Source organism: Ambystoma mexicanum, chromosome 9, assembly GCF_040938575.1.
Source record: "Ambystoma mexicanum isolate Mex_15411 chromosome 9, UKY_AmexF1_1, whole genome shotgun sequence".
Lineage (NCBI taxonomy): Eukaryota > Metazoa > Chordata > Amphibia > Caudata > Ambystomatidae > Ambystoma > Ambystoma mexicanum.
In genome coordinates this window covers 163,912,023-163,937,318 of record NC_090931.1, presented here as the reverse complement: position 1 = coordinate 163,937,318, position 25,296 = coordinate 163,912,023, and the positions used below count along the sequence as shown (strand labels likewise).

Here is a 25,296-nt window from a genome sequence, read left to right as displayed (position 1 = left end):
ACAAGAAATATTAACTGGGACAAAACCATTAACAATGAGCAGGAACTCCAGTTGCCTGCCAGTGACATCAACAACAGGGCAGGAGAGGGAGGGGGGGAGAGAGAGGGAGAGAGAGAGAGAGAGAGAGAGAGAGAGAGAAGAAGGGGTGGGAAGAGAGAGAAAAGGAGGGAGCGAGCGAGAATGGTGCAGGAGGGCAGGAGGGAGAGAAGAGAGACAGAGAGGGAGACGGGAGGGAGAAAGAATTGGAGAGAGAGACTGTGGGGGAGGGAGAGTAAAGAGAGTGCGAGAAAGGAGATAGAGAGAGAGAGAGAGAGGGGGAAGAGAAAGAGAGCAAGGGAGGGAGTGAAAGAGAGAGAGGAGGAGAGAGTGTAGGAAGAGACAGAGGGAGAGAGAGGAGAGAGAGGGAGAGAGAAAGTTAAAGAGAGTTAGGGAGTGATAGAGAGAGGGCATGCGAGAGAGAGAGAGAGAGAGAGAGAGAAGAGAATGCAGGAGAGAGGGGGAGAGCAAGGGAAAGAGAATGGCTTAAGAGCGCGAGACAGAGAGAGGTGGGAGGCAGATTAAAAAGGAAATGTGATCGGGAGAGAAGCACGGGTTCAAAAGTGCCAGATCGAGAGCAAGGGAGGGAATCAAAATGTAGCGGACATAGTGATAGACAAGAGTTACAAGGACAAAGGGAGGATGGAAAGGAAGGTGTTAGGGGAGGAAGAAAGGGGATGCATTGAGAAGAGAGTGGGGGAGAGAGGGGAAGATAGCAGAGGGAGATGGAATGTCTACCTTTTGAATACTGATAACAAAGGGGCAGTGCGCGGGGGCCTCTCGGCGGTGTTACCACATCTTTTAATGTAGAGAAAGGGATAAGACAGGGATCTGTCTGTCTTGGCCCCGATGTTATTTTTTCTGTACATTAACGCGGACCTTACTGATTTATTAGTGTCTAGTATGTATACCCCCTAGACTGGGACAGGACCGCTTGCCTGCTCCGTTTTTGGCTCAGAGGACGCAGTTCCCCTGGCAACCACACCTTCAAGGCAGATGCTGTAGGACATGCAAAGATCTGGGGCTGGAGATTGATACAGGAAAAAACAATGCCTTGGTTTTAGGCCCGCATTTTCTAAGAGTCGTTATCTGAGAATTAGTGTGGATGGGTGCAGCCTAGAACAGGTAGATTTGTATGATTATTTGGGCTCAAGGTTCGCCGAAACCTGCCTTTGCGGTGCTCAATTTGCTAAAACCATTGTTGTTTTGGAAAGAAATTGTGGGGCGATAAGGAGGTTCTGGCAAAGGCACAGTGGGGGCCCCATTACTCTAGTAATGTAAGTGCATACAAACCAGGTGAAATCATCTGTTCAGATCTATGGGGTATATGCAAGGTATGGGACCTTGCAACTGTTGAAAATATGCTTTTTAAAGCAGCTGCTTTTGCTTCTGTCAAGTACCCCTTCTGCCCCGTTACACATGGAAACAAATATCACTCCATTCCCAATCGAGATTGGCCTTAGACCAGTGGATTATTGGGTTGGGATTGAGTTGGGATTTGGGGGAGAACCAGAGCTGGCTCAATACAATGAGGCACTAGTACATATGCCACAGTGGAAGGGAAAACGAAGTCCATTTTCACTTTCCATGGCGACCATTCAAAATAATACAAAAGACTAAATAAACAAAATGGCCACCATGGAAAGGGACAAGTGGCTACCTGTAGTCCCTTGTACCTTTCAATGATGGCCATTCAAAAAATGGGGAAGAGGTAAACAAAAAAAAAATGCCCGCCATTGAAAGGAGAGAAGAGACTATGGGCCTCATTCCGAGTACGGCGCTAACCAATGGCGCTATTAACGCCTTGGTTGACGCCGTACCCGGACCGGCAGCGCCTTGGTGGATGGCGGAATTACCGCCCCATTCCAAGGTTGGCGGGGCGGTAATTCCCCATTCACCAAGGCTCTTCCCCATTCCCAAATGAGCCCCCATAGGGCTCAATGGGAATGGGGAAGATGCAAATAATGGTCACCGTTCATTACGGTCACCGTTCTTGGCTTGGAGGCCCCTTTGCGCCCTCGACTTTAACACATGCTCAAAGCAGGCGTTAAGGGCGAGGGCGCAAAGGGAACTCGGAGTATGGCGGTAAGGGATCACCGCCACCGGTCTCGTTACCGGTGGCCGCTATCCCTTACCGCCATACTCGGAATGAGGCCCTATGTGTAGTCCCTTCTTCCTTTCCATGACAGCCTGTAGCAGATCGGAAGCGGATGCGCTGGGGACTGAAGTGTTCCCAGAGCATTGTTGTAGGCCCGGGCTGTCAGCTCCGGGCTGAGAAATAAAGACACAAGATGTGTTAGGTGTGTAACTGGCAGTGTCTTTCAAGTGCGGGAAGAGCTCCCCTTTTATTAACCTCGGCACGTGTAGGCCACCTGATACGGTGCCCACGTGCATGCTAACATCCCCTTCCAACTCTCCTCCAAAGAAGAACATTTGACAATGACAAACATTAATGAACAGTGTCATTCATTATACTTGCAATTCACCACTGCTTACTCCATCACATGGGGCATCATTATAACTGTGCCAGTCCGGTAACAAAGGTGCCAGTAAGATTACTGGCACTGTTGTTATCGGACCGGCACAGTGCAAGTCGTGTGGGAGGGATGGCACCCGCTCGCAGAGTTCTCACCGGAGCACAGGCACCATTGTTAACGGTGCCGGTGCTCTGGTGTCCTCACTACCATGGAGTCCACTGGGACTCCATGGCAATGTGGACTAACACAATTATCGGCACCTGACTTCCCCACCACCGGACTTGGAATAGCCCGCTGGCACTGGGAGGTCAGGACCCGGTTATTCATTACGGGTCCGGCGGCCTCGGGATATCTCACCAGGCTGTGCACCGATCTGCAAGCACTCTCTGCGTCGAGTGCTTTGTCACTCCAGTTGTCGACCCCTGTTGGCAGCTCTCTGTCTCTGCCTTAGGGCTGGCCATCCTCACACTCCGGGTCGTCCCTCGACGGGGTCCCACGGATGTGTCGGAACCAGCTGCAGTTTTGGGTGAGGGAAGAGCCTTCTCGGGTCGCTGTGATCATTGTTCCTTGACGAGTCGCCACCTTTCAGGCGACGGAATCGTGAGTCAGACATTGCTTGTGTGTGGGGTTCCTGACCCTGGACAGTACCTGAAAACTGATCTCCGGTGGCTGCTCGACCAGGCCCGCAGCGAGTCGACTCTGGCATTTAATTGTTCCTGTCTGCTTCTCACCAGTGTGGATTCTATCCGGCAACCAAATCTCGTGCTCTGGGATTGTGGACCTGACTTTGCAGAACTTCTGACAGGGACACAGCTGTGGTGGAGTGCAGCGTCGTGCGGTATGCCATGAGGAGGATCTCCGTGAGCACGGGATCCAGCACCTGATCCCTATCCAGGACAATGCGGAAGGCCTTGTTGAGGGTCCACATAAACCGTTCCATGTCACTGTTAGCTCAGGGCCAGCACGGTGTACACCGGTGGTGTGTCACCACATACGATACAAGAAATGTGGCTAGCTCCTCACTCCGGATTGGGGACCCATTGTCCGACCTAACTGACTCCGGAAATCCAAAGGTGGCAAATGTCTCAGCATGGTATGACGACCTTGGCCGCTGTGGAGCCCATGAACTGCATCACCGGGTACCTTGAGAATTCATCCAGCAGCACCAAGAAGTGCGGGGACTGAAGTACAGTTCCAAAGTCTATGCTGATGGCTTTCCACGGATATCAGCACGTGCTGGGGATGCGATGGGGGGTCCTTTGGCAATGGGCCTCACTGTTTGGGACCAGGCGCATGCAGCAACCGATTCATCAACTTTTCTCTCCATCTCCGGGAACCACACCTTCTCGAGAATCTTTGCCATCATCTTGGTCACTCCTTGGTGGCCCACTTGGGTGACCTTGATCACCATCTTTTGGAGGGACACAGGAATTACCAGTTGCATCCCCCGGATCAGCATGAACTCTGGCCCTATCATGAGCTTGCGCCACACATTCCAGAAGCCACGGGGGAAGGCTTGCACCTCAGTTTTTCAAGTTTGTGTGATGCTCAATAAGTCTTTCCATCGTCCCGACTGCAGCTGCTCGGTGAACTCCAGCATGCCTGAGTCCTGGCGGGTCGCCTCTGCGATGTCACCTATGAACATGCACTTTGGGATCGTTGCCTGAGTAACCATTGCAGCCATCGGCTCTGTGACATTTCGGGTGTCGGGACAGGTAGTCCGCTGTGTTTTCGGCACTCACACTGAAGGTCAGCGTCACATCGTACTTCTGCAGTTGAGGGAGCCAGCACTCGAGCCTGATCGGAGGCCTGGGTGCGGTCCCACCCAGGATGGGAACCGGGGTTTGTGGTCGGTGACCACCATGACCGGGTGTCCATGAATGTAGATATGGACATTCCTGCACCCCCATAGGATAGCCAGAGCCTCCCGTTCAATATGCAAATACCTGCACTGTGTGGCCATGAGTGGCTTGCTCTGGAAGGCAATCGGTTACCTTTCTCCAGATTTGTAAACCTGTAGGAGCATCTGCCCCAGCCGCACTGGGCTCGCATCCACCATCACCTCTGACTCTTTTGTAGGGTCAAAGTATGCCATAGTAATGTCGGCCGTGTGGGCATCTTTGGTGGCATCGAACACCTCTTGTTCTGCCTTGCACTAGCTCCAGTCCTAGTTCTTTTTTGCTCTTTTTTGTTAGGACTTGCAGGGGTTTGGTGAGGGTGGCAAGATAATTGCGGACCTCGGAGCGTGAAGTTGGTTCAGGTGCCACCTTGATATCCACCACTTTCCTGGAGTCGGGCGACAGCACCACGTCGAGTAAGATGAACTCAAAGAACTCCACCCTTGGTTCCATGAACTTGCACTTCCTCCATTTCAGGATTAGTCACATCTGGGACAACCTCTCCAGTACCGTTGTGAGTCTGGCCATGTGCTCCTTCGGTGACACTGAGTACACTAGCCTGTCGTCGTTCACATTGAGGACCCATGGGAGGCTCGCCATCCCACCCCTGATAGTGTGCTGGATGACCTTGGCCACTGACAACACTCCGAAGCTCCGCAGCCTGTAATGAAATAGGCCGATATATGATATGATATGATAGGGTATTTATAACCTGCTTAATACCCTGAGGTTTCTAAGCGCGGATTTTGGGATCGAACTTGATTTGCTCTGTGTCATCTTGCTTCGAAGGTGAGCACATTTGCCGCTGAGCTATCCTCCTGAGAAAATGGGAGGAGAATGTTGTGATGGCCCTGGAGTCAACGTACAAGGTACCCAGCCTTGAGGTCCAATTTCGAGGATAGATGTGCTTCCCGCAGGTCGGAAAGGATGTCATCTAGCGTGGGCGTGGGATGTCTCTCCCTCCTGATTGCCCGGTTGGGCCGCCTCACATCCAAGCAGATGCGGACCACTTTTGGGCACTTTGGCTTAGCCGCCACGACGATTGGTGACACCCAGGGCATGGGCCCTTCCACTCTTTTGATGATTCCCGACTTTTCCATCTTGATACGTTTGGCCTCCACCTTCTGCATCATGTGGCGTGGTATGCGCGGGACACACAGCACTATTGTTTGGATGGTTGGGTCGATGTGCAGGCCACTCCATCAAATAGGTGTGGGAACTGTGTCAGTAGACCGTCTATGTCCAGGCGGTATACCTGGAAGGCGAAGTGGACTAGTCCTAGGTACTCTGCGGTCGCGCAGCTGAGCAAGGTCTCTTTTGCCACTGGCGTCACATAGAACTTGGCCTGTATCATGACATCTTTGCGCTGCACAGATGTGACAAAGAATCCGTCCAGTGGTAGGAGGAGCCTCCATATGTGAAGATGTGAATGGTTGGGCGCTGCAGAGATGATGACGCTGGTGAGAGCTTCCTGCACTTGGCAGCCAGCATCACGTTGACAAAGGCCTCGGTGCCCACCAGAATCGACATCTTTGTGTTCATGGGCTTCCTTGACTGTTGACTAGAGTCCAGGCATATCACTGAAATAAAGAACACCTCCTCTATGTCAACTGCTTCATCCATCCTCAACAGGGAAGCAGTCCTGCCCTCCCGTCCTCATCCATGCTGCCACCTGCCGGTACCGAGACCTGGGCGGTGTCTAGGGTGGTCGGGACACTTGTGCGGACTGCCAGGGTGCTCTGCACATCAGAACGTAATGGTTGACCTTGCCGCACTGCCCGCACATGGCTCCCGCTGCTGGGCATGGCTGGTCATGATGTGCCTGGCCACCACACATATCTCACGGCTTCTGGCGCTCCTCCGGAGTCTTTTGTGCACCCTGCGCACTCTGATTTTTGTATCTTCTGCAGGACCTTGCTAATTCTTTCGTTGATTCCGCCTGCACCAGCTCCAGACATCCACCTTTCGACGCCTCTTCCATCTCCGCCGCTGTGGATATGGAAAGCTCCTGGGTTCTTCCTAGCTCTGGGATTCTGTGTAGCGGTATGTCGGGCTCTTTTAGAATCTGGCCACGTAGTGCCCCTGATGAGCAGTGTTGGATGATTTGCTCTCTGATTGCGTCAGTCTCATCCACTAGCCGACAGGTCATGGCTAGCCTCTGTAGCCGAGCATGGTAAGCATCAAGTGGCTCAGCCGGATCCTTGTGGGCCTGCCGCAGGAAAAATCTTTCGTAGTCCCTGTTGACCAGTGGTTGAAAGTACTGCTGTAGAGTTTATTTAGCTGTGCTGTACGAATCGTCTTGAGGTCGCAATGTTTTGAAAGTCTGATGCACCTCGGTGCCTGCATAGAATAGGAGCATGACCCTCTAAGCTGTGTCATCATCCTCATTGGTTGTCGCAAAGAATATCTCCAGCCTTTCCTCCCACATGTGCCACCAAGGATGGCAGGGGCACCTGTGACGTTGAACTCCGGTACTGTGACGCTTCCGGGTCCGCTAGCCAAGTCACCGGATTGTCCTGTGGTGGATGTGGCATTTGGGGCCTGCTCCCGTCGGACCCCCGGAAGCACGAGCACCCCTGCAAGGCCGCTTGTGTGGAGGCTGCTACAACGTCAATGGGGAGTCCTGTGTGGTGAGGACCCTGTGTGCACCCAGTTAGCGTGGCTGTGGGTGAACTGGGCCGCCCTTTCCTTTGTACCTGAGCCTTCTGTCGCCCTCATGGCTAGATTGGCGGGTAGCGTGTTGCCAACACCTCCCCCATCTGTCTACTAGTATCTCCCTCATGTGCAGAGTAGTGGGTGGTCCCCCTTTACCCTTCGTCAAGAGGGCCGTGGTCCGTTCATGCAACTTTCCTGTTCAGTGAAAGTGCTGCATTCAGGGCACAGACTTACCCGGACTTGCTGGGCAGGAATGAGTCAGCAGGCTGTGCAGCCTTCCCGGGAAGCCACGCCTTATGCCGTCCCTCGCGCCGGCTGGGGCTTCCTCGAAGCTCTTCCGGATGACCAACGAGTACCTGAGCTCCTGCTCCAGGGGCTTCCTTTCACCCTTGTTGCAAGACATCTTAGGTGTGCAACTGGGAGCGTCTGTCCCCATAACATGCGTCCGTTCCCAAAATGGACAGAAAAGAAGGTTAGGTGAGGGTGGGGGCAGGGAGGGAACACTGTGGAAGTGGGAAGGTGGAGGGGAGAGGAGGACCACTTAACTGGTTCCACGGTGGGGGAAGATGAGGGCTTCCAGCCGTAAGGAGGCTAGGAGCAGGGGTTTACCGTCTGGTAATTTCCCTGTTCCGAGTCTGCTCATTGGCTGAGGGGCAGCTCCCCCGACCCTCAGCCGGGTAATAATTAATTGTATTATTGATACAGTGAAATTTTATGGCTCATGCTGAAATAAAGTATCAAATGAATGGAATGGAAAGGGCAGGGAGTGGGGAGGGAACCACAGTGAAAAGAGAGTCAGATCTAATGTGAGGGAGTGAGTGAAAATGTAAGGTTGGGAGACGGATTAAAAAGAGAGAGAAAAAGAGAAAAAGGGAGAGAGAGGGAGAGAGTGGTGGAGGATGGAAATGGGAGATTAAAGGAGGGGATGAGAGAAGGATTGAGGAGTGGGAGAGTGAAAAAGGAGAAAGGACAGAAAGAGCAAAAGAGATGGGGGAGAGATGTGGAAATGGAAGCGATAGACATGACTAAGAGTGAGAAAGAGAGAGCAAAGAGAACGTGAACAATGTGGGCAAGAGAGAGATAGGGAAAGGGGGAGAGAGGGATTGGGAGTGAAAGGGAGAAGATGGGGAGATAAAGAGAGAGCAAGGGAGAGGGGAAGAGAGAACAGGAGGCCACCGGGGGAGAGAGAGGAGGAGACACAGAGAGGAAGAGAGAGAGAGTGAGAGAGAGAGGGAGAGGGAGAGAGAGGGAGATAGAGGGGGGAGGGAGAATGGAAAGGAGGGAATAAGGGAGGGGAGAGTGAAATAGGAGAAATGAAAGAAAGAGGAAAGGTGATGGGGAAATGGAAGTGACAGACGTGACAAAAAGTGAGAAACAGCAAGCGTGAGAACATGAAAGAGGTGGGCGAGAGTGAGATGAGAGAGAAAGAGAGAGTGGGGAGAGGAGGGGAGAGGCAGAATGAGAGGGAGGGAGAGAAAAAGAGAGAGAGGGGGTGTGGAGAGTGAGAGAGATAGAGAGAGAGACAGAGAGAGAGAGAGAGAGAGAGAGAGAGAGAGAGAGGAGAGTGAGAGAGAGGGGCGTAAGGGGGAGAGAGATAGAGGGATTGGGGAGAGAGAGAGATAGTGGTGGGTAGAGAGAGAGCGATAGAGAGAGGGGGAGATGCAGATATACCATTTGAGAGAGACAGTTACGATAGCAAGAGTGCCAGAGAGAGTGAGGCAGACGACCCCTTTCCCCCGAGACTTTCCTAAAGGTCCTGGATGAATCCTGCAAGCAGGAAATCCAGCAGGATATTCAAATCATTCGCTGGTCCGGAAAAGGGTAAAGAATAAGGGGAGGTGGATGCTCGACCTTGTGAAAACAACCCTCTTTAGAGGCACAGGGTCGAACAAAGCCCTGTTTGATTCCTTGACAGAGTTACATGCACCTCCCAACGTGTTTATAAAGGATTTATAGAAATCTACACTGTAAGCCAACTCTTGGGTTGGCCTGGCTTCAGGACTTTTTTACACTGCTATTCCTAACATGTTCCTAAACTGTCAGGCACCTCAACTTTATATAAACTCCAACATGCCAGTCGTTGTTTTATTATTATTTTTTTTTCTGCCAAAACCTCTTCTCCCATAAAGATATTTGCATCCCTCCTCAGTCCCCTTTCAGTTTTGCCTACAGTCCAACAGAGCTCCATAAGCGCCTAACTGCAGGAATATATTGCCAACATTTAAATAGCAGAAACCTCCTGCACAATCTTCTTAGCTATTCCGTTGCAGATCTCAGCTGTAGATGCTGAACCCGCCAAACACTCTGTAGCATTTGCATCAACCCACAGAACCCTCCCTCAGCCAGACATTTAAATATGTCCCTGAAGCAGGGCCAGCTACCGATAGAGAACCTTCTCAGCTGTACACATGTAGATCACTGTTGCAGGCACTCAACCAACCAAGCTCTCTTCAGCCTTTGCACCTACCTTTAGGGCTGTCTTTTAGGTATTTAAATCAGATCTCTGCAGCAGGTGCTGCAACCCATTGAGACATCTTCTCAGAGATTTTCCTCTAGCTATTTGCTCAGCATGTGGATCTATCCACTGAACCAGCTAACCTAACCTCACCCTTACAATAGACAAACACTTTTAACTCCACGTACATTTCAACTATTAACAGCCTTCCTTCACCCTCAATTCGATATATGTGATGCGCTGCCTGCATCGGTTTCCACTCCAGCCCCATTTCAGGTCTGTGGCAAGGCCATGCCCTGGGCAAAATGGCCATATTCCCTGTCTGTGTGCCACTGGCCATGGCCTGCAGCCTCTTTACGCCTATTGCAGTTGGGTGACCCACTTGCAACTTTGCCAAGGATCTGGCTTTTACCCATGCCCCAAACCCCCACCAAGCCGCTCAAAGTAGCCACTGAGCCTGACTCGAGTCCTGGCTCAGTGGCCACTTTTCCCTATTCAGGTCTGGGACTCACTGTCAATGGCCTAAGGCCATGGTCAGGGGCCACTTTGCCCAGAGCATAGCTGAAAACTAGGACCCGCACCCCACTAAGCCACCCAAAGTGGTCACATGGTCTGACCTGTGGGCAGGCCCAGTGGTACAATTACTCCCTTGCAGATCTGTAGACCACTGACCATGACCTATGGCCCTGTGGCCAGACCTATTCACCACTAAACTCCCATTATGGGTGTGATTCGGTGGGTCACTGGGTATGGCTTTTGGGCATTCCCAGTGGCCGCTTGGCTTGGGGCAATGCCCAGACCTTACCAAGCCGCATAAAGTACGCACTGAGCCTGGCATAAGGCAGAGGCTACTTTACATCCATAGCAGGTCAGTGGGCCACAGGCCACTTTACCAAGGACATAGCCTTCAACCATGCCCCAAGATCCATCAAGCCGCCTAAGGTCCTGGCCCAGTGGCCACTGTTCCCCCCTTGCCTATCTCAGGGTCACTGAGAAAGGCCTGGGGTCATGGTAAGTGGCTACTTCCCCAGGGAATGGCCTTTAGCTAATGACCGGCACTCCACCATGCCAAACAACATGGCCACTGAGACTGGCCTGTGGGTAGATCTACTAGTCATTTAAACCCTTATTGGGGCTCTGAGTCCTCCAAGTCATATTGAGTATCCACTGGGCCAGGTTTACAACCAGGCTGAAAGGTCAAGTTATCCCATTCTGGGCCATGTCCGATGATCATTTTGCCTGAGGCATGCAGGTCCCATCAAGCCACCCACAGTAACCACTGGGCCTAACCTCTGACCTCATCTACTGGCTTATTGAGGATCCATGGGCCTCTGTGATGTATGTTTTATAAAACCCATTGCTTGTTAACACTAAGCAAATGTATTCAAAGGTGGGTGGCAGGCGTATGTGGCAGTGCTAGACTACTCAGATTTGTGAGAAAGAGCAACTCCATAGACATACTAAGTGTGAGCCACTGGGACTCTGCTGAGTGCATGCGAATGAACATGCATTGATAGTTGCTTTCTAGATGTCTGCGCATAGCAGACTGGTAGGACTCGCCCCACTGCACCCATCGTCCCCTCTGCATGGAACAAGCTAAGACGATACTCACAGGTCACTGTCCGTCTCAGTGGGACTCTTCTGCTGCCTTCTGTGGATGATAACGCTGGCAACAGCCACTAGGATCAGGAAGAGAGCCACGATGGCACCGCCCAGGATCCCAATAAGGCTTCCGGATGCGCTTTGAGGAAGAGGCTTATCTGCAGGAAAGAAAAAAAACAGACATGGTAAGAACACAGAAATGTGATGGAGGGAGGGCAAAGCAAGAACTCAGAAATGTGATGGAGGGAGGGGGAAGGAAGGAAGGAAGAAGGAAGGAAGGAAGGAAGGAAGGAAGGGAGGGAGGGAGGGAGGAAGGAAGGAAGGAAGGAAGGAAGGAAGGAAGGAAGGAAGGAAGGAAGGAAGGAAGGAAGGAAGGAAGGAAGGAAGGAAGGAAGGAAGGAAGGAAGGAAAGGAGGGAGGGAGGGAGGGAGGGAGGGAAGGAAGGAAGGGAGGGAGGGAGGGAGGGAGGGAGGGAGGGAGGGAAAGATGGTGGAGGGAGGAAGGAAGGAAGGAAGGAAGGAAGGAAGGAAGGAAGGAAGGAAGGAAGGAAGGAAGGAAGGAAGGAGGAAGGAAGGAAGGAAGGAAGGAAGGAAGGGAGGGAGGGAGGGAGGAAGGAAGGAAGGAAGGAAGGAAGGAAGGAAGGAAGGAAGGAAGGAAGGAAGGAAGGAAGGAAGGAAGGAAGGAAGGAAGGAAGGAAGGGAGGGAGGGAGGGAGGGAGGGAGGGAGGGAAATATGGTGGAGGGAGGAAGGAAGGAAGGAAGGAAGGAAGGAAGGAAGGAAGGAAGGAAGGAAGGAAGGAAAGGAGGGAGGGAGGGAGGGAGGGAGGGAAGGAAGGAAGGGAGGGAGGGAGGGAGGGAGGGAGGGAGGGAGGGAAAGATGGTGGAGGGAGGAAGGAAGGAAGGAAGGAAGGAAGGAAGGAAGGAAGGAAGGAAGGAAGGAAGGAAGGAAGGAAGGAAGGAAGGAAGGAAGGAAGGAAGGAAGGACGGACGGGAGGGAGGGAGGGAGGGAGGAAGGAAGGAAGGAAGGAAGGAAGGAAGGAAGGAAGGAAGGAAGGAAGGAAGGAAGGAAGGAAGGAAGGAAGGAAGGAAGGAAGGAAGGAAATGAAGAAATGATGAAAGATAGCAGGAAATGAAGAAATGATGAAAGATAGCAGTGAGGGAGAGCGAGAGAGGAATGAGGGAGTCAATGAAGTACCTAATGCAGTTCTCAATCATCAGTAGGAAAACAATCAGAGACTGGGTTGACAGGGATATTAACAGGGACATTAACAAAGACATTTTTGTGAAGAATGAAGAATATATCTAGTAATTGGAGCCCTAATGGTAGAACTACATCTTCCAAGCTCCATACACCTCCTCACTGTTGATACCGGATCATTGCAAAACGTATATGGAGTTGGTTTGTGGCCTTATGCTGGGTTCATGTGACCTTGCACTTCGGACTGGCCTGCGACATTATTTCTGACATCATGTCTACTTTGCAAATGTTTTTTCCTTCTTCTAAAATGGCACATCATGCTGGAAAACAATAGTTTGGGGAAGGAGGATAGCCCAGCACAGTGCCAATGTGGACATGTCGGTCTCCACGTAGCCTTCACCTGTGTTTTTACTGTGGGTTTTTTGTATTTTCATTTTCAATGCATTGTGTGACTTTTCCTTTTCCCAAATGTATTTTTCAGACTACACTGTATGTGACTGTATATTGTGGGAGTTGTGGAACTTAAAGCCCAGCCACTTGTTCCCTGGCAACAGCTGCCAAATTAACAGCCAGTGTAAATCTGCATCCTGGAGGCTGGCCCTTTCCTGATGAACTTCCTCTCCTCTCCAGGCCCGTGTGTGTGCACCTATGCCCTCCTTCTTCCTTCCTGTTACCAAGAGCTGTGGGCTCCCTGGAAGGGTGTGGGAGGCACAACAGCTGTAGAGAGGGGACCTGTCACTGCCTATGTTTGCCCACCTGCCCCCTTCCTGTCAGCAATCCTCCTTGGACCCTTAGAACATCTCTGTTCATCATGGGGGTGGGGGCCGAGTTTGCCCACTTGCCCTACATCCTGTAATTCTCCACCCACTTCTTGTCACCAAGCCTCCTCAGACCCTGGGAGCAGCTGTGCCCATCATGGGAGTGGCATGGATGGGGGCAACAGCCTTATAAGCCTGTGGAGAGAGGACTTGGGTCTCTTTTTTGGCTGCTGGCAGTGGTCTGTTCACCGGGTGGGTTGGAGCAGAGAAGCTGAGGAGGCTTGTTCTTTAGCAGGTACCTTTTTCGCTGTCTGCCTTTCTTTATTCTCCTCTTTTCTCCTCCTTTCCTCAAGCTACTCCATTTTTCCACCACTAGCCCTCCCAACACCTCTGTCCCTGCTTTGCTCTCTTTCTCTCTCGTCCGCTCTCTTTCTATCTCTCTCTTTCTCTCTCTCTCACCCTCTTTTTCCTTCTCTCTCCCTCTACTTCTCTTTCCTCCTATCTCTCCCTCACTCTGTCCTTCTCACTGGTTCTCTCTCTCCTATCTCCTTCTCTCCCTTTCTCTCTTTCTCTCTTGCACTCTCTTTTTTCCCTCTCTCCTCTCGTTTATGTTTTCTCTCTTTCCCCCTCTTTCTCCTTCTCTCTGCTGTTTCTCTCTTTCTCTGTCCCTCTCTCCCTATGTTTCTCTCTCTGTCCCCTTCTTTCAGCCCTTACCTTACTTTGTCCACCAGCCCCTTCTCTCCCCTCTCCCACTATCTCCCCACCCGCCATTTCTCCCTGCTCTCCACTCTCTCTATCTCTGCTGCCCAGCAGCCCATCGTTTCTTCTCTCCCCCTTTCTTCCCTCCCCCCTGTCTCTCTATCTTGCCCTATCTCCTTCCAAGCCACCTCCGCATTTGAACGTTTTCCTCTCCAAACCTTCCCTTGTTCCCTTGGTGTGTCCCCCCTGCATTGAAAGGTACTCCCCAGGCCCCAGGGTCCCATGAAAGTGGCTGTGGCTATCCTGTAAGCCTACTATTGATGCTCCACCTTGTTCCCCCTGCCAAGTACAAACATATATGTCCAGTGTGCTAAATTACCCTGCTGCCAATAATTCTACTTCTCCACCTGTAATAAATCTGTTCTGCAAAGACGTTGCTGCATTTGTTGGTCTTCCAACTTTTCAGTGCAGCCTGCTTATTATTGCCAGGGGTGGGACCCATTGTTCTGCCTACACCATGCACCCTCACTGAGTCTGTTAATCCCTGGCCCAGAAGCTGTGTCTCTGCCTGGGGTCTCCCCCATGACCTTCCCCATTTTGGCCTGCCTCCCAAGTTCATAGCAGCAGATACGATTGATCCCAAACCTTTTATCCATCACTCTCGAGATCTGAACATGGCTTATGACAGACACTGGGTTTCTTATAACAAAACACAGGAGGACCTGTGGCAGATTATGATTTCCTTATTTAGGAGGCACAGAACATGTACAGGGCATGTTTACACACATTTCCTATGCTAGGCCATACACAGGTTTGGCAGAACAGGTCAAAGTCCACAGCGCTTGTACTCTGAAGAAATTAAGGAAGCACTAAAGCTGCAGGTGGCTGAGGGGTGTGGGAGCTCTGCCAGATGTCACCCACAGTTAAGAACCTAAATGAACACAGACGTTCTCAGTCTCACTGCGCTGAACAGTGCAATAGTGACAGGTGTTCCAAGTAATTCAAAGAAGGAGGGATGTCTCATGAGTCCAATGAGTTTAATAACGAAGTAGCCTGACACCTGTTTCGAGTCATCACTGACTCTTCATTTGAGGCTGAAAGTTTCAAGAGCTAGCCTAACCAATTAAGTATATCAATTGCTTGCAGAACTCTGTGCAATGCTGCTGAACTGAATAAAATGAAAGTAAGCCCAGGGTTTTTATTCAGTTCAGCAGCATTGCACAGAGTTCCGCAATTGCGAAGCAGTAAGAGAGTGCATCTGGCACTGGCCACGATATTCTTAATTGGTTAGGCTAGCTCTTGAAACGTTCAGCCTCAGATGAAGAGTCGGTGATGACTCAAAACACGTGTCAGGCTACTTCGTTATTAAACTCATTGGACTCATGAGAAATCCCTCCTTCTTTGAATTACTTGGAACAGCCGTCACTATTGCACTGTTCAGCGCAGTGAGACTGAGAACTGTCTGTGTTCATTCTATGCTAGGCCATGTCTTAATTTTGTGGAGGCACAGCATCTGTACAGAGTATACTTTTCCTATATGCACCCAGAATATATATGCTAGGCTATATATTCCTTTTAGGATGGTACAGGACCCGTGCAAGTTATGCTTTTCCTATAGATACCCAGGGCCTATGAATAGCTGCATTTTTCATTGAGAGAGGCACAGGACCTGTACAGAGCATGCTGTTTTATATAGATCCAGTACATATGCTAGACTGTATCTTCATTTTATAAAAGTACACAACCTGTGCAGGATATGCTTTTCATATACACATCTGGGATATATGCTAGGCTGTATTTTCCTTTGAGGGAGACACAGGACCTGTACAGAGCATACTTTTCCCATAGACACCCACAACCTATGATAGGCTGTATGTTCCTTTGAGGGAAGCAGAAGGCCTTTGTAGAGTATGCTTTCACTGGTGACAAGAAAACCAGGACTGTGGCAGACAGACACTCTATCATCATGGCCACCACCAACATTTGCCATGCAGCCCCTCATCTGTTTGCCCTAGTGCTGCCCTGATTGGCTTGACTCTCCTGTAAATAGCCAATCAGGCTGCCAAAAGGCTTAAGCCAGCCTCCAACAAAGGCCCTGACTAAAGCCCCCTGTCTGTCCCTGTTTCTTCTGCACCATCATCACGGTGAGGTGGTTGCTGCCCCCACCATCAAACTCCGGGACCACGAGGCAAAGGAATCACTTCCCAAGAGCATGCACATCAGGTAACCACTGGGGGTGCCGCATTCTACATGAATTATAATTTGATTTTGAGTTTCATTCTGCGCATGTGTGGTGCTGCAATTGTTTCCGGACTGATTTGGAAGAGAACCTACTTGTATGGTATATTGCGTGGGCTCTGCCCATCTGAGCCATTTGCGGGAAGATTAAGATTAAAGTAAACCCACCCTCCGCCAGTGTGGTGTGGTTGAGGCTTGGAGATGCTTCCATCTTACCTACCCAGGCCTATTCCTCTTTTGAAAGCCTGGTTTGCAAGTTGGTCACCTCTCTCTCCTCCACTCTGACCATTGCTACCATCTACCAGCCTCCAGCCGCGACCTCCCTTTTTCTCTCTGAATGGGCTGACTTTCTGCTCTTCCTTACTTTCTTCCACCTCTAACCTTCTGATGGGTGATTTCAACATTCAGCTGAAGTCCCCTGGCTCAGCATCCACTCTATTCACCAAACTCTGCTCCGCCCGTTACCTCTCCATTTTTCCCTCTGGGCCAATCCACACAGCTGGACACACTCTGGATGCCCTCATACACTCTAACCTCTCTCCCCACTACTAGTCGCCCCTATCTCCTGGTCTGACCTCTCTCTATTCTCCTTCCATCTGGGAACCATTGGCCCTCTGACTCCTGGCCCACCCCAAATGTCGCACCAACCTCATTCACTAACACCCGCCTGAGGAAACGGGTGACTGCGGCTGCCTTCACCTTCACTCCCCCACCTTTGACTCTACCTCTGACTCTGCCCTTACCAACCTCCATCTATCAACAACACTCTTGACATTCTTGCCCCAGTCATGAGGATCTGTCTGAAACCTGCCTCAAAGTGTAACACTTGGTACAACACTGAACTTGCAGCCCTCAAATGAAAGTTCAGGGTAGCAGAAAGAAAGTGGCAAACCTCAGGCTCACCCTCTGACAAACTGGCCTACCGCCTGCTCCAAAGGCAACACAGACTCACCATATGTGCAAAGAAAAGAGCCCACATTCAGTTACAGGTACCTGGCACATCCAATAACATGGCTGAACTTTTCAAAATCTACAGGAAACAACCCAACATGTCCGCAGTCTCCTCCTCCCCTTCTCCTTCCCATGCCCTCTGCAATGCACTGGCCTCACATTTTGCCACCAAAACTCAGTACATTCTGACCACCATTTCCACACTCCCTCACAACCCATCACACACCCCCACCACACCACCACTCCCTCCTCTTTCCTCCTTTTCCTTCTTCTCTTCTGTCACACCCAAAGAGGTTACCAGAGTTGTCGTCTCCATGAAGGTCTCTTCTAAACAGGTCTCCCCTTGCTCATCCAGGACCATCAAGGATAACATTGGCTTGTTTGTCCCTGCTCTCACAGATTTCTGCAGTCACTCTTTTTTCACTGGATCTTTCCCCTCCCCACTCAAGCATTCCCTTGTGCTCCCACTCCTGGAAAAAAACATCCTCTGACCCTAACTGCCCTGCCAGCTATCACCATCACCTCCTTCCTGGTGAAGCTACTTGAGAAGCTGGCCTTGCCCCAACTTAACTCTCACGCCAAACTTGTTGGTGGCTTCCATAACCATAAATCTGGATTCCAAGCATCCAGAGGCACAGAAACTCCTCTTCTGAACACCCATGAAGACCTGCTCACATCTCTGGACTGCAACTCCCCAGTTGTCCTTATCCTTCTAGATCTCTCCTCTGCATTTGACACAGTTAACCATTCCATCCTCATACAAAGGCTCCACGATACACTTAGTATCTCTGAATGGGCACTGGATTGGCTGTCCTCCTTCTCACTAACCACTCCTCCCAAGTCATCCTAGGATCCTTCTCCTCTCCTACTTCCATCTTCACCTCTGGAGTCCCCCAGGGCTCCATTCTCTCCCCGGGCTCTTTAACATCTACCTTGCTCTCCTTGCACGCCTCACCTCCTCTTTCTCCTCCAACTTCAAGTGTTACGCAGATGACCCACAGCTCTTCTTCAGACTCCCTGCAGACCCTCTTGCACCCTCCATCATCCCTGACTCCCTATCTGCAATCCAGTCCTGGCACGCATCCAATGAACTCTGCCTCAGCGCCTGCAAAACTGATATCCTTCCCATTGGGACCCCTGCTCCCTCCTTCTTCCCTTCACTCTGGACTTCCTCCATGGGCACTCCCTCTGCACCTTCAATTGATGCCAGGAACCTTGGAGTCAACTTCAACACCTCTCTTTCCTTCCTCCCTCACACTCAGTTCTTCCTTCTCAAAGGAATTCTACCTTTTCTCACTTTCCCTCAGAGACTCAATGTGACTCAGCCCTGGTTCATTCTAGACTTGACTACTCAAACAGCCTTCTGCTGAATCTTCCTTTGTCCACTATGCGACCCCAGCAGCTTATCCAGAATAGGGCAGCAAGACCTATCCTTGGCCTTAAGCCCAGGGACCACTTCTCTCCTGCACTGAAACAACTTCACTGGCACCCAGTTACTGCACAGATTAAATTCATATCCCTCTACATCATCCACAAGGCTGTCTGGGCCCGAGGACCACACTATCTTCAGCTCTATCTTACTAAATACTCTCCCTCTAGACCACTTTGCTCCCCTAGGCACCAACTCTTTGTGTGTAAAGTGTTTTGCTAAAAAGAGGGCAGGGGGTCGCTCTCTCTCCTCTGTGGGCTCCCTCCCCTGGAACACCCCCCCCCTGCCCTTGCAAAATCTTCTCAAATTCTGGAAGATCCTTAAGTCGTTCTTCTTTTCCTAATCCTTCCCTCCTTCTCTCATCTGCTAATCACACGGTTGCTGAATCAGTGTCCTTGGCCCTTATGCATCCCTGGGGCCTTGACCCTCCACACCAATTCTTCCCAGCTCCTCTCTCTCCACAGCACTTGCATCTGCACTCCCTCCACTCTGGAGACTCGCACTTACACCTCCCGCGGCCCAAGCCATGTAGGACTCAACATTCCTAGCACTTTGTCCAAGGCTCTTCCATGGGTTCGGACTCCCCAGCACTTACCCCTCTTCCCTCTTTCTTTCTGCACTTGCATGTTCTGAATACTCACAAGGCATAGTAGGTTTGTCTCCCTCTCTCTTCCCCTCCGCACTTAAATATTGTGATGTAATGTTGTAATGTATTTCCCACTCTCCCTCCATCCCAGCCCTGAGAGCGCTTTCAAACAGTATATTCTTATTGTATAAGCGCCTAACAAGCAAACAATAAATGAATAGATAAAAAACAGATAGACAGACATGCAATTACCACTAGTGTCTGAAGTATTCTTGAAAATCCACCCAATTACATATTTACCACTGTTGTAGTGGTCCCATTAGTAGCATTGCTAATGCCAGAAATACATATTGTCATAGATGGCTCAAGAATCACTCCCAGTCTCAGAACTGGCTCAATGGTTTTAATAAATGGTTTGTAGGGCCTATGGTCAGTAAGTCCAGAAGATTAACGCCCTACTGTCTAGAACTGTCTTCTAACGGTCAGGCCTTAAGTTCCAAACACAGTGACTCTCATTACAACACTGGCGGTAACCCATGGCGCTATTAGCACCATGGTTGCTGCAGATGTTGTAACGAGTCCGCCAATGTTCAATGGGGAATTACCACCCCATTCCAAGGTTGGCAGGCGGTAATTCCCCATTGAACATTGGCCCTTCCCCATTCCCATTTTTGCCCTATAGGGCTCAATGGGACTGGGGAAGGTGGTAATTACGGTACTGCAAATTGTGGTACCGTAATTACCTCGAAGGTCCTTTACGGGTCCCTACTTTAACGGCTGGTCCAGTCCAGCCGTTCAGGTCGGGTCCCGCAAAGGAACCTCGTAATTAGGCGCTAAGGGGTTAACGGCGCCGCAGCCTTTTACGGCGCCGTTAACCCCTTAGCGCCAGGGTCGTAATGACCCCCAGTATCTTACTAGATTCCCTCAGGGAGTTTTACAAACGACCTACACTATGATTTGGCTAGTTTTCAAATGGGAGCTGGGACAGTGCCTTGCGTTAACATTGTTAGACTCAGGCCTTTCTTACTAGACACACTCTCACCTATTCCTTTCTACTCGTGCAGTTAGTCCGTGCATGTCACTCCTCCCACCAGTCTTCTGTCCCTCCGATAGTTCACTCCTCCGACGTCTTACATCCACACTCTGATGCTATTTTACCCTCTAACTACTGCTACCTCCACCACACGATTACTCCCTATGACTCTGTGACTCTTTAAAGATAGGGTTTTAGCTGGATCATTCTCCCGGGGTGGGGGGCGGAGGGGTTCTATTCCCTGTACTCTCCCCAGTTTTGTTGAGAATACATATGTGTGTTGGTTGATCCACACATTGAGTTGCTTGTGTTCCCTGATGTTTAATCCAGTTGGAATCGATACACCTGGTACTTCCAGTGGCAGAGGAAGTTTCAAAGTATTATTTGCATGCAAGATCAGTCATTTTGGAATGCTGTTTTCTTGCCATGTCTTAATCTTTGTTTATGTGGAAGAGTTTGTGGAAGGGCTTTCGCCGATCAGCCTGTTGTACGTTTTGGGATCATAATTGCATTGCATTTTCATATAAAACATCTTCATATAAAATATCTTCATACATAATGTTTTCAGCCAGTAGCAGTATATTCTAGATTCACCACACACATGTATTACATAACAAAAGTCAGTGTTCCAAAGTTGATTGCCATCTTCATCACCTATTCGGCAGTGTGCTTGCAAACCTTTCCATTTCCTGCTTGCGCTTATTCCCATTACATAATGGTCAAATTAGTCTTGTGAATAGAAAAGGTTTCCCTGCCTTCTGGACACCTTCACCAGAGATCCTGGTCTGTGGCCTGCCTGTAAACAGACAACGAAGTAAGGAAAACTGAAGGCTAAATACATGGAACTAACCAAACTCAGAGCTAGACAGAACATCATTAGCTACTGGTGTCTGAAGAGAGTGTCCCCCTGGTCTCGTCTCAGCTGTCTGGCTATTATTATATTCCTCTCTAAATTAATACATTATGTTCCTCTGGAATTCTCTTCCAGGGGGGCTGGGTGGGAGCATAGAGCTAAACATAAGTTATCAGGAGAGAGAGCCCCAGCTTTACAGATCTGATGCTATTGGTGTGTTCCACAATGTTTGTGTCTAGCTGCAAATATTTTCCCCATATGCCTGAGAACTCCTCTTCCCTATCTTGCATCCGATGTATTAGCCTTCCATACGCTGCCATATTCAGCATCTCTGCCTCCCATCTCGAAGCGTCTTGGTGATACGGTGCACAAGCTGAAGGTAGCTCCAGCTCTCTGTTTGACTCAACTTGAATGTTGTAGATAAGTCTCCAAAGCTAACCAAATTCTCTCCATACCCATTTGTCTTTAACTTGTTGTATCCCTTGGCTTCCCATTCTGCTCATGTGATACGCCCCTATTTTGATAGCCTTATTATATCAAACAGGAGCCTCCTCCTGCCAGTGACTGTCTATTTGAAGTGATCTTTGTATCCTTCCACAAGTCTGTGTTGTTGCCCTAAGGATTGGGTGCTTCTGATGCCCCTCTTTCTCATCGTATATCATTGCGCCGCCCTCAGTGCGTCCTATACATTGTTCTATATACGCTCATGCTGCTCTTAGGTCTGATTCTCTATAATAGAAGCATCATCTGGGAGCGTTGCTGTGCCAAGTAGAGTTCTACATTGGGTAGGTTAAGACTTTTCCAGCTTGAGCCGTGGTCACATGCGTCCCTACACAAAATCTTAGATCCCCCTCATTATCTTCTGCATCAGAAGAGATGGAACCTCAAGGGGTAACATAGTAAAAGTGTGGTTTACTCTTGCTAAAATAACCATTTTCATCCTTTGCACTCTTCCCCATATCGACAGATTAAGCGCTTTCTATATGATATGGTAACCTCCATGCAGGTTTTGTTCCAGCTTTTTTCCGTATTGTCCCTAACCATGTCTACAAGGCCTTGATTCATTGTGTATCCTAAAATGGTAGAGAATGCCTGGACAACTTTCACTAGTACCGCTATTGAGGAATAAGGGCTGGCCAGGGTTAACATGATGTCATTGGCATACAACAGGGCTATCACTTCCCCTATCAGTGTCCGTATCCCTTCTATACTCCTATCTTCCCTTCTATACTCCTATCTTCCCTAGCTGACATTGAGAGCGGATCTAGTGCTAGTGTGAACAACAGCGTTGGTAGCAGGCAGCCTTTCCTAGTCCACTTGTGATGTGAAAAGGCTATGAAATGTACCTGCCCTGTGTGCACCTAGCACTTGGGTGAGAGTACAGCAGCTTGACTTCTTGAATGTCGTCATCACCTAGACCAAACCTTCACTCCACCCTGTCAAATGCCTTTTCTGCATCTAGCGAGAGTGCTACCCCTGCCTCTCCCTCCCTTTCCTGCCATAGTACATGTAGTAATACAATTACATTGTCCCTTACTATGAACCCTGGCATGTAGCCCACCTGAGTGGTATGCACCAACTTTGTTACTACTTTCTGTAATCTGGTCGCTAAAATCTTGGCCAAAATCTTGATATCCTTGGATATCAATGAGATTGGTGTGAGAACTGCTACAACTAGTTAAATCTCTCCCTGGATTATGTAGAACTGTAATTAATGCCCAGTTAAATTCTGGATCCAAAGTTCAATTTTCTGCTGCTTCATTATAATGTTTAGTTAGTGTTTCTGCAATCTTGTCTCCCCCTGCCTTATAGAATTCAATGGGTAGCCCATCTTCCTCCAGCGATGTTTTATCCTTCATAACCTTGATGGCATCACTGACTTCCTCCACTAAAAATTGTCCTTCTATCAGAAGCCTATGTTCTCTGCTTAAAGTGGGAAGGGTTAAAGCGTTTACGAAATCGTGTTCATTCATTCGGTCTATAGCTGTTTCTGCAGCGTATAGGGTGCTATGAAATGCACAGAAGGCTGTTCCTATATCTTTTGGGTGTGTGATACTTCACCAAGTGCCTACATTCCTAATTATAGCTATATTTGCCTGTTACACTCTCTGCTTTAATTGGGCTGCTAGCAAGCAACCCGCTTTCTCCCCCTGCTCATAGATGGTCACTCTTATACGAAACAGCACATACTCCACTTCCTTTGTAAAGAGCCAATTTAATTCATACTTCGCCTTCCGGACCGCTGTTAGATTTTTCTACAAAGGCGTGTCGCTGTATATGCTCGTTAGATGGGTTATGTCATCCTCAAGCGTTTTCTGTCTGGGTTTATCTTCCTTTTTCTTTATCGCACTTCTTTGCATCATGATCCCACTAACATATGCCTCACCTGCCACCCATTAACTGCTCATCCTGCTAACTGAACCCTCATTTAAGAGAAATACTCTTCTACTGTGTTGTTAGGGCTTGTTTGTCTTGTGGTGTTTGGCCATGCTTGTGTTCGGTCTCCACCTTTTCACCCTCCGCCTTATCGATTATGTATCAAGCATAATACTCAATTCTTCATGGTCGAGTGACCTCCCCCCCCCCGTGGTAGAATGAAACATTGTACTACGCTGTTTATCATCCGGGTTGAGAGCAGGAAATAGTCAATGCGTGATCTTGTGTGCCGTGCGTGCATGATGTAAACGTATACTCTCTTCGTAAAGGGCTTAATATTCTCCAAGGGTCACAGGATGATGAGCTTAGTCATCTCCATAAGTGTTCTCTGTCTTTGGTGTTGCCATCGCTAGGATCTAACAGCAAATCCCACTTTCCCCCAGTCAGCATCAGGCTCTTGCCTACTTTCGCTAGAGCGCTGTGGAGAATTAGGATCTATTTGTGTTTTTATCTGCTGTTCGTCCGCTGTTGGGGCATATGTTGAAATCATGATTAGCGTATCATTGCCTATATGTGCTTTGATCGCAATGAACCTACCCTAACCAGAAGTGATGTTCTTATAAGAATGACTACCCCACATTTCTTTTTTTTATATTTACATTTTTATTAGATTTACAATCAAACAGATAAGCAATAACATATATCAGAGAAACAACACTTCAATTAAAACAAAAATGATACAAATAACTCAACATTCATCACATTAGGTTACACATCATTAGGTAACATATAGAGGGTAAAAAGAGAACCTTATGGAAGCAGATCTAGGAACCTACTCCAAATCTGATAAAAATAAGTTCATCTTTTTGTTTCTGAAAAGGATAATTCTTTCCATTCTAGCCACCTTTCTTAGGTCTGAGATTCATTCTGCAAACTGGGGTCTTTCCACATCATTCCACCTCCTTAGAATCACTTTTTTGGCAGCGTTAGATGCCCTGTAGAATCAGCATCTTTGAGGATAGGTAGGTGTGAGCAGCCACCAATTGATCTTCACCCAGAATCATACTTACATAGTCTGTGATATACTTTCCCAACCCAATCTCTACGCAGTTTTGCCGATTGCCACTTGCCAAGGTGCGTTTCTTGCAGAAGTGCTATGTCTGCCTTTTTAGCTGCTAAATATTGTAAGGTCTGCTTCTACTTTATACAGTGCTTCAACCCATTGACATTTTGCGGCATAATCCTCAAGCGTGCACCCCCGTATCAGGCGGCATTTCTTTTGTTCAATCAAACTTCAAATTGCCTCCCCCACTCTCACCTTTGTTATGTGTTATGTGTCTGGTGCAGGCTCTATATGAAAACTTATGACATAACTGAACATTCCACACATTTAAAACCTGTGGCAACAAGATATGATGTTAGTTTTAATGCGCTTAATACCCAGAGGTTTCTAAGCACAGACCCAGGGATCGAACCTGCGCTGCTCCGTGCTGGCTAGCTTCCAAGGCCAGCACGTTGCCCCTGAGCTATCCGCCCGAGACAATCATCATGACTTTTCATCTCCTCCAGCATTGTAAAAACACCTCCTCTTTTCCCCCTCATAATGGTTAACCTTGGATTGACAACAAAAAATCCTTGCCACTACAACTGCTCCTTTTCCCGGTGCAGTGACCAGCCCTGCATGTCTGGCCTTTCCCAGTTCTGAACCTGCTTCCCCCTTTGTCCTCAGTTTAATGTACCAGTTCATCTGTGAGCGAGTGCTCATCTTGTTATAAAAGAACCCTTGTCTTCACCATCGTATGCTCTTAGTCCCTGCCCACATTGCTTAGGCTCGACTCCTCAATTAAATCTCCTCCTTACTTCCATCCTCCAAAATGTGTGCCCTTTTCCATTGCCATTTCAGTTCTTCAGTGGGGTTCATGATTGATTTGGATAGACTATCTCTTGGCAGAGCGAGCCCATTGGCCCCTTTCTGCTGCCCCGTCCCCAGTCACTGCTGCTTTCCCTCTTGCTGGCGTCCATCTTTGTCTTGCCTTTCAGTGTCTTTCAGGGT

General features: G+C 49.3%; 1 protein-coding gene across 2 annotated transcripts in view; it reads right to left on the bottom strand.

Moving 5' to 3' along the window:
* NECTIN1 (nectin cell adhesion molecule 1) overlaps positions 1–25,296 on the bottom strand; it is a 1,024,691-nt gene that overhangs the window by 392,583 nt on the left and 606,812 nt on the right. For both annotated transcript variants that reach the window (XM_069614350.1, XM_069614352.1), the window contains exon 6: positions 11,134–11,281. In XM_069614350.1, the coding sequence (XP_069470451.1) occupies positions 11,134–11,281 (148 nt within the window). The remainder of the gene's footprint in view (positions 1–11,133; positions 11,282–25,296) is intronic.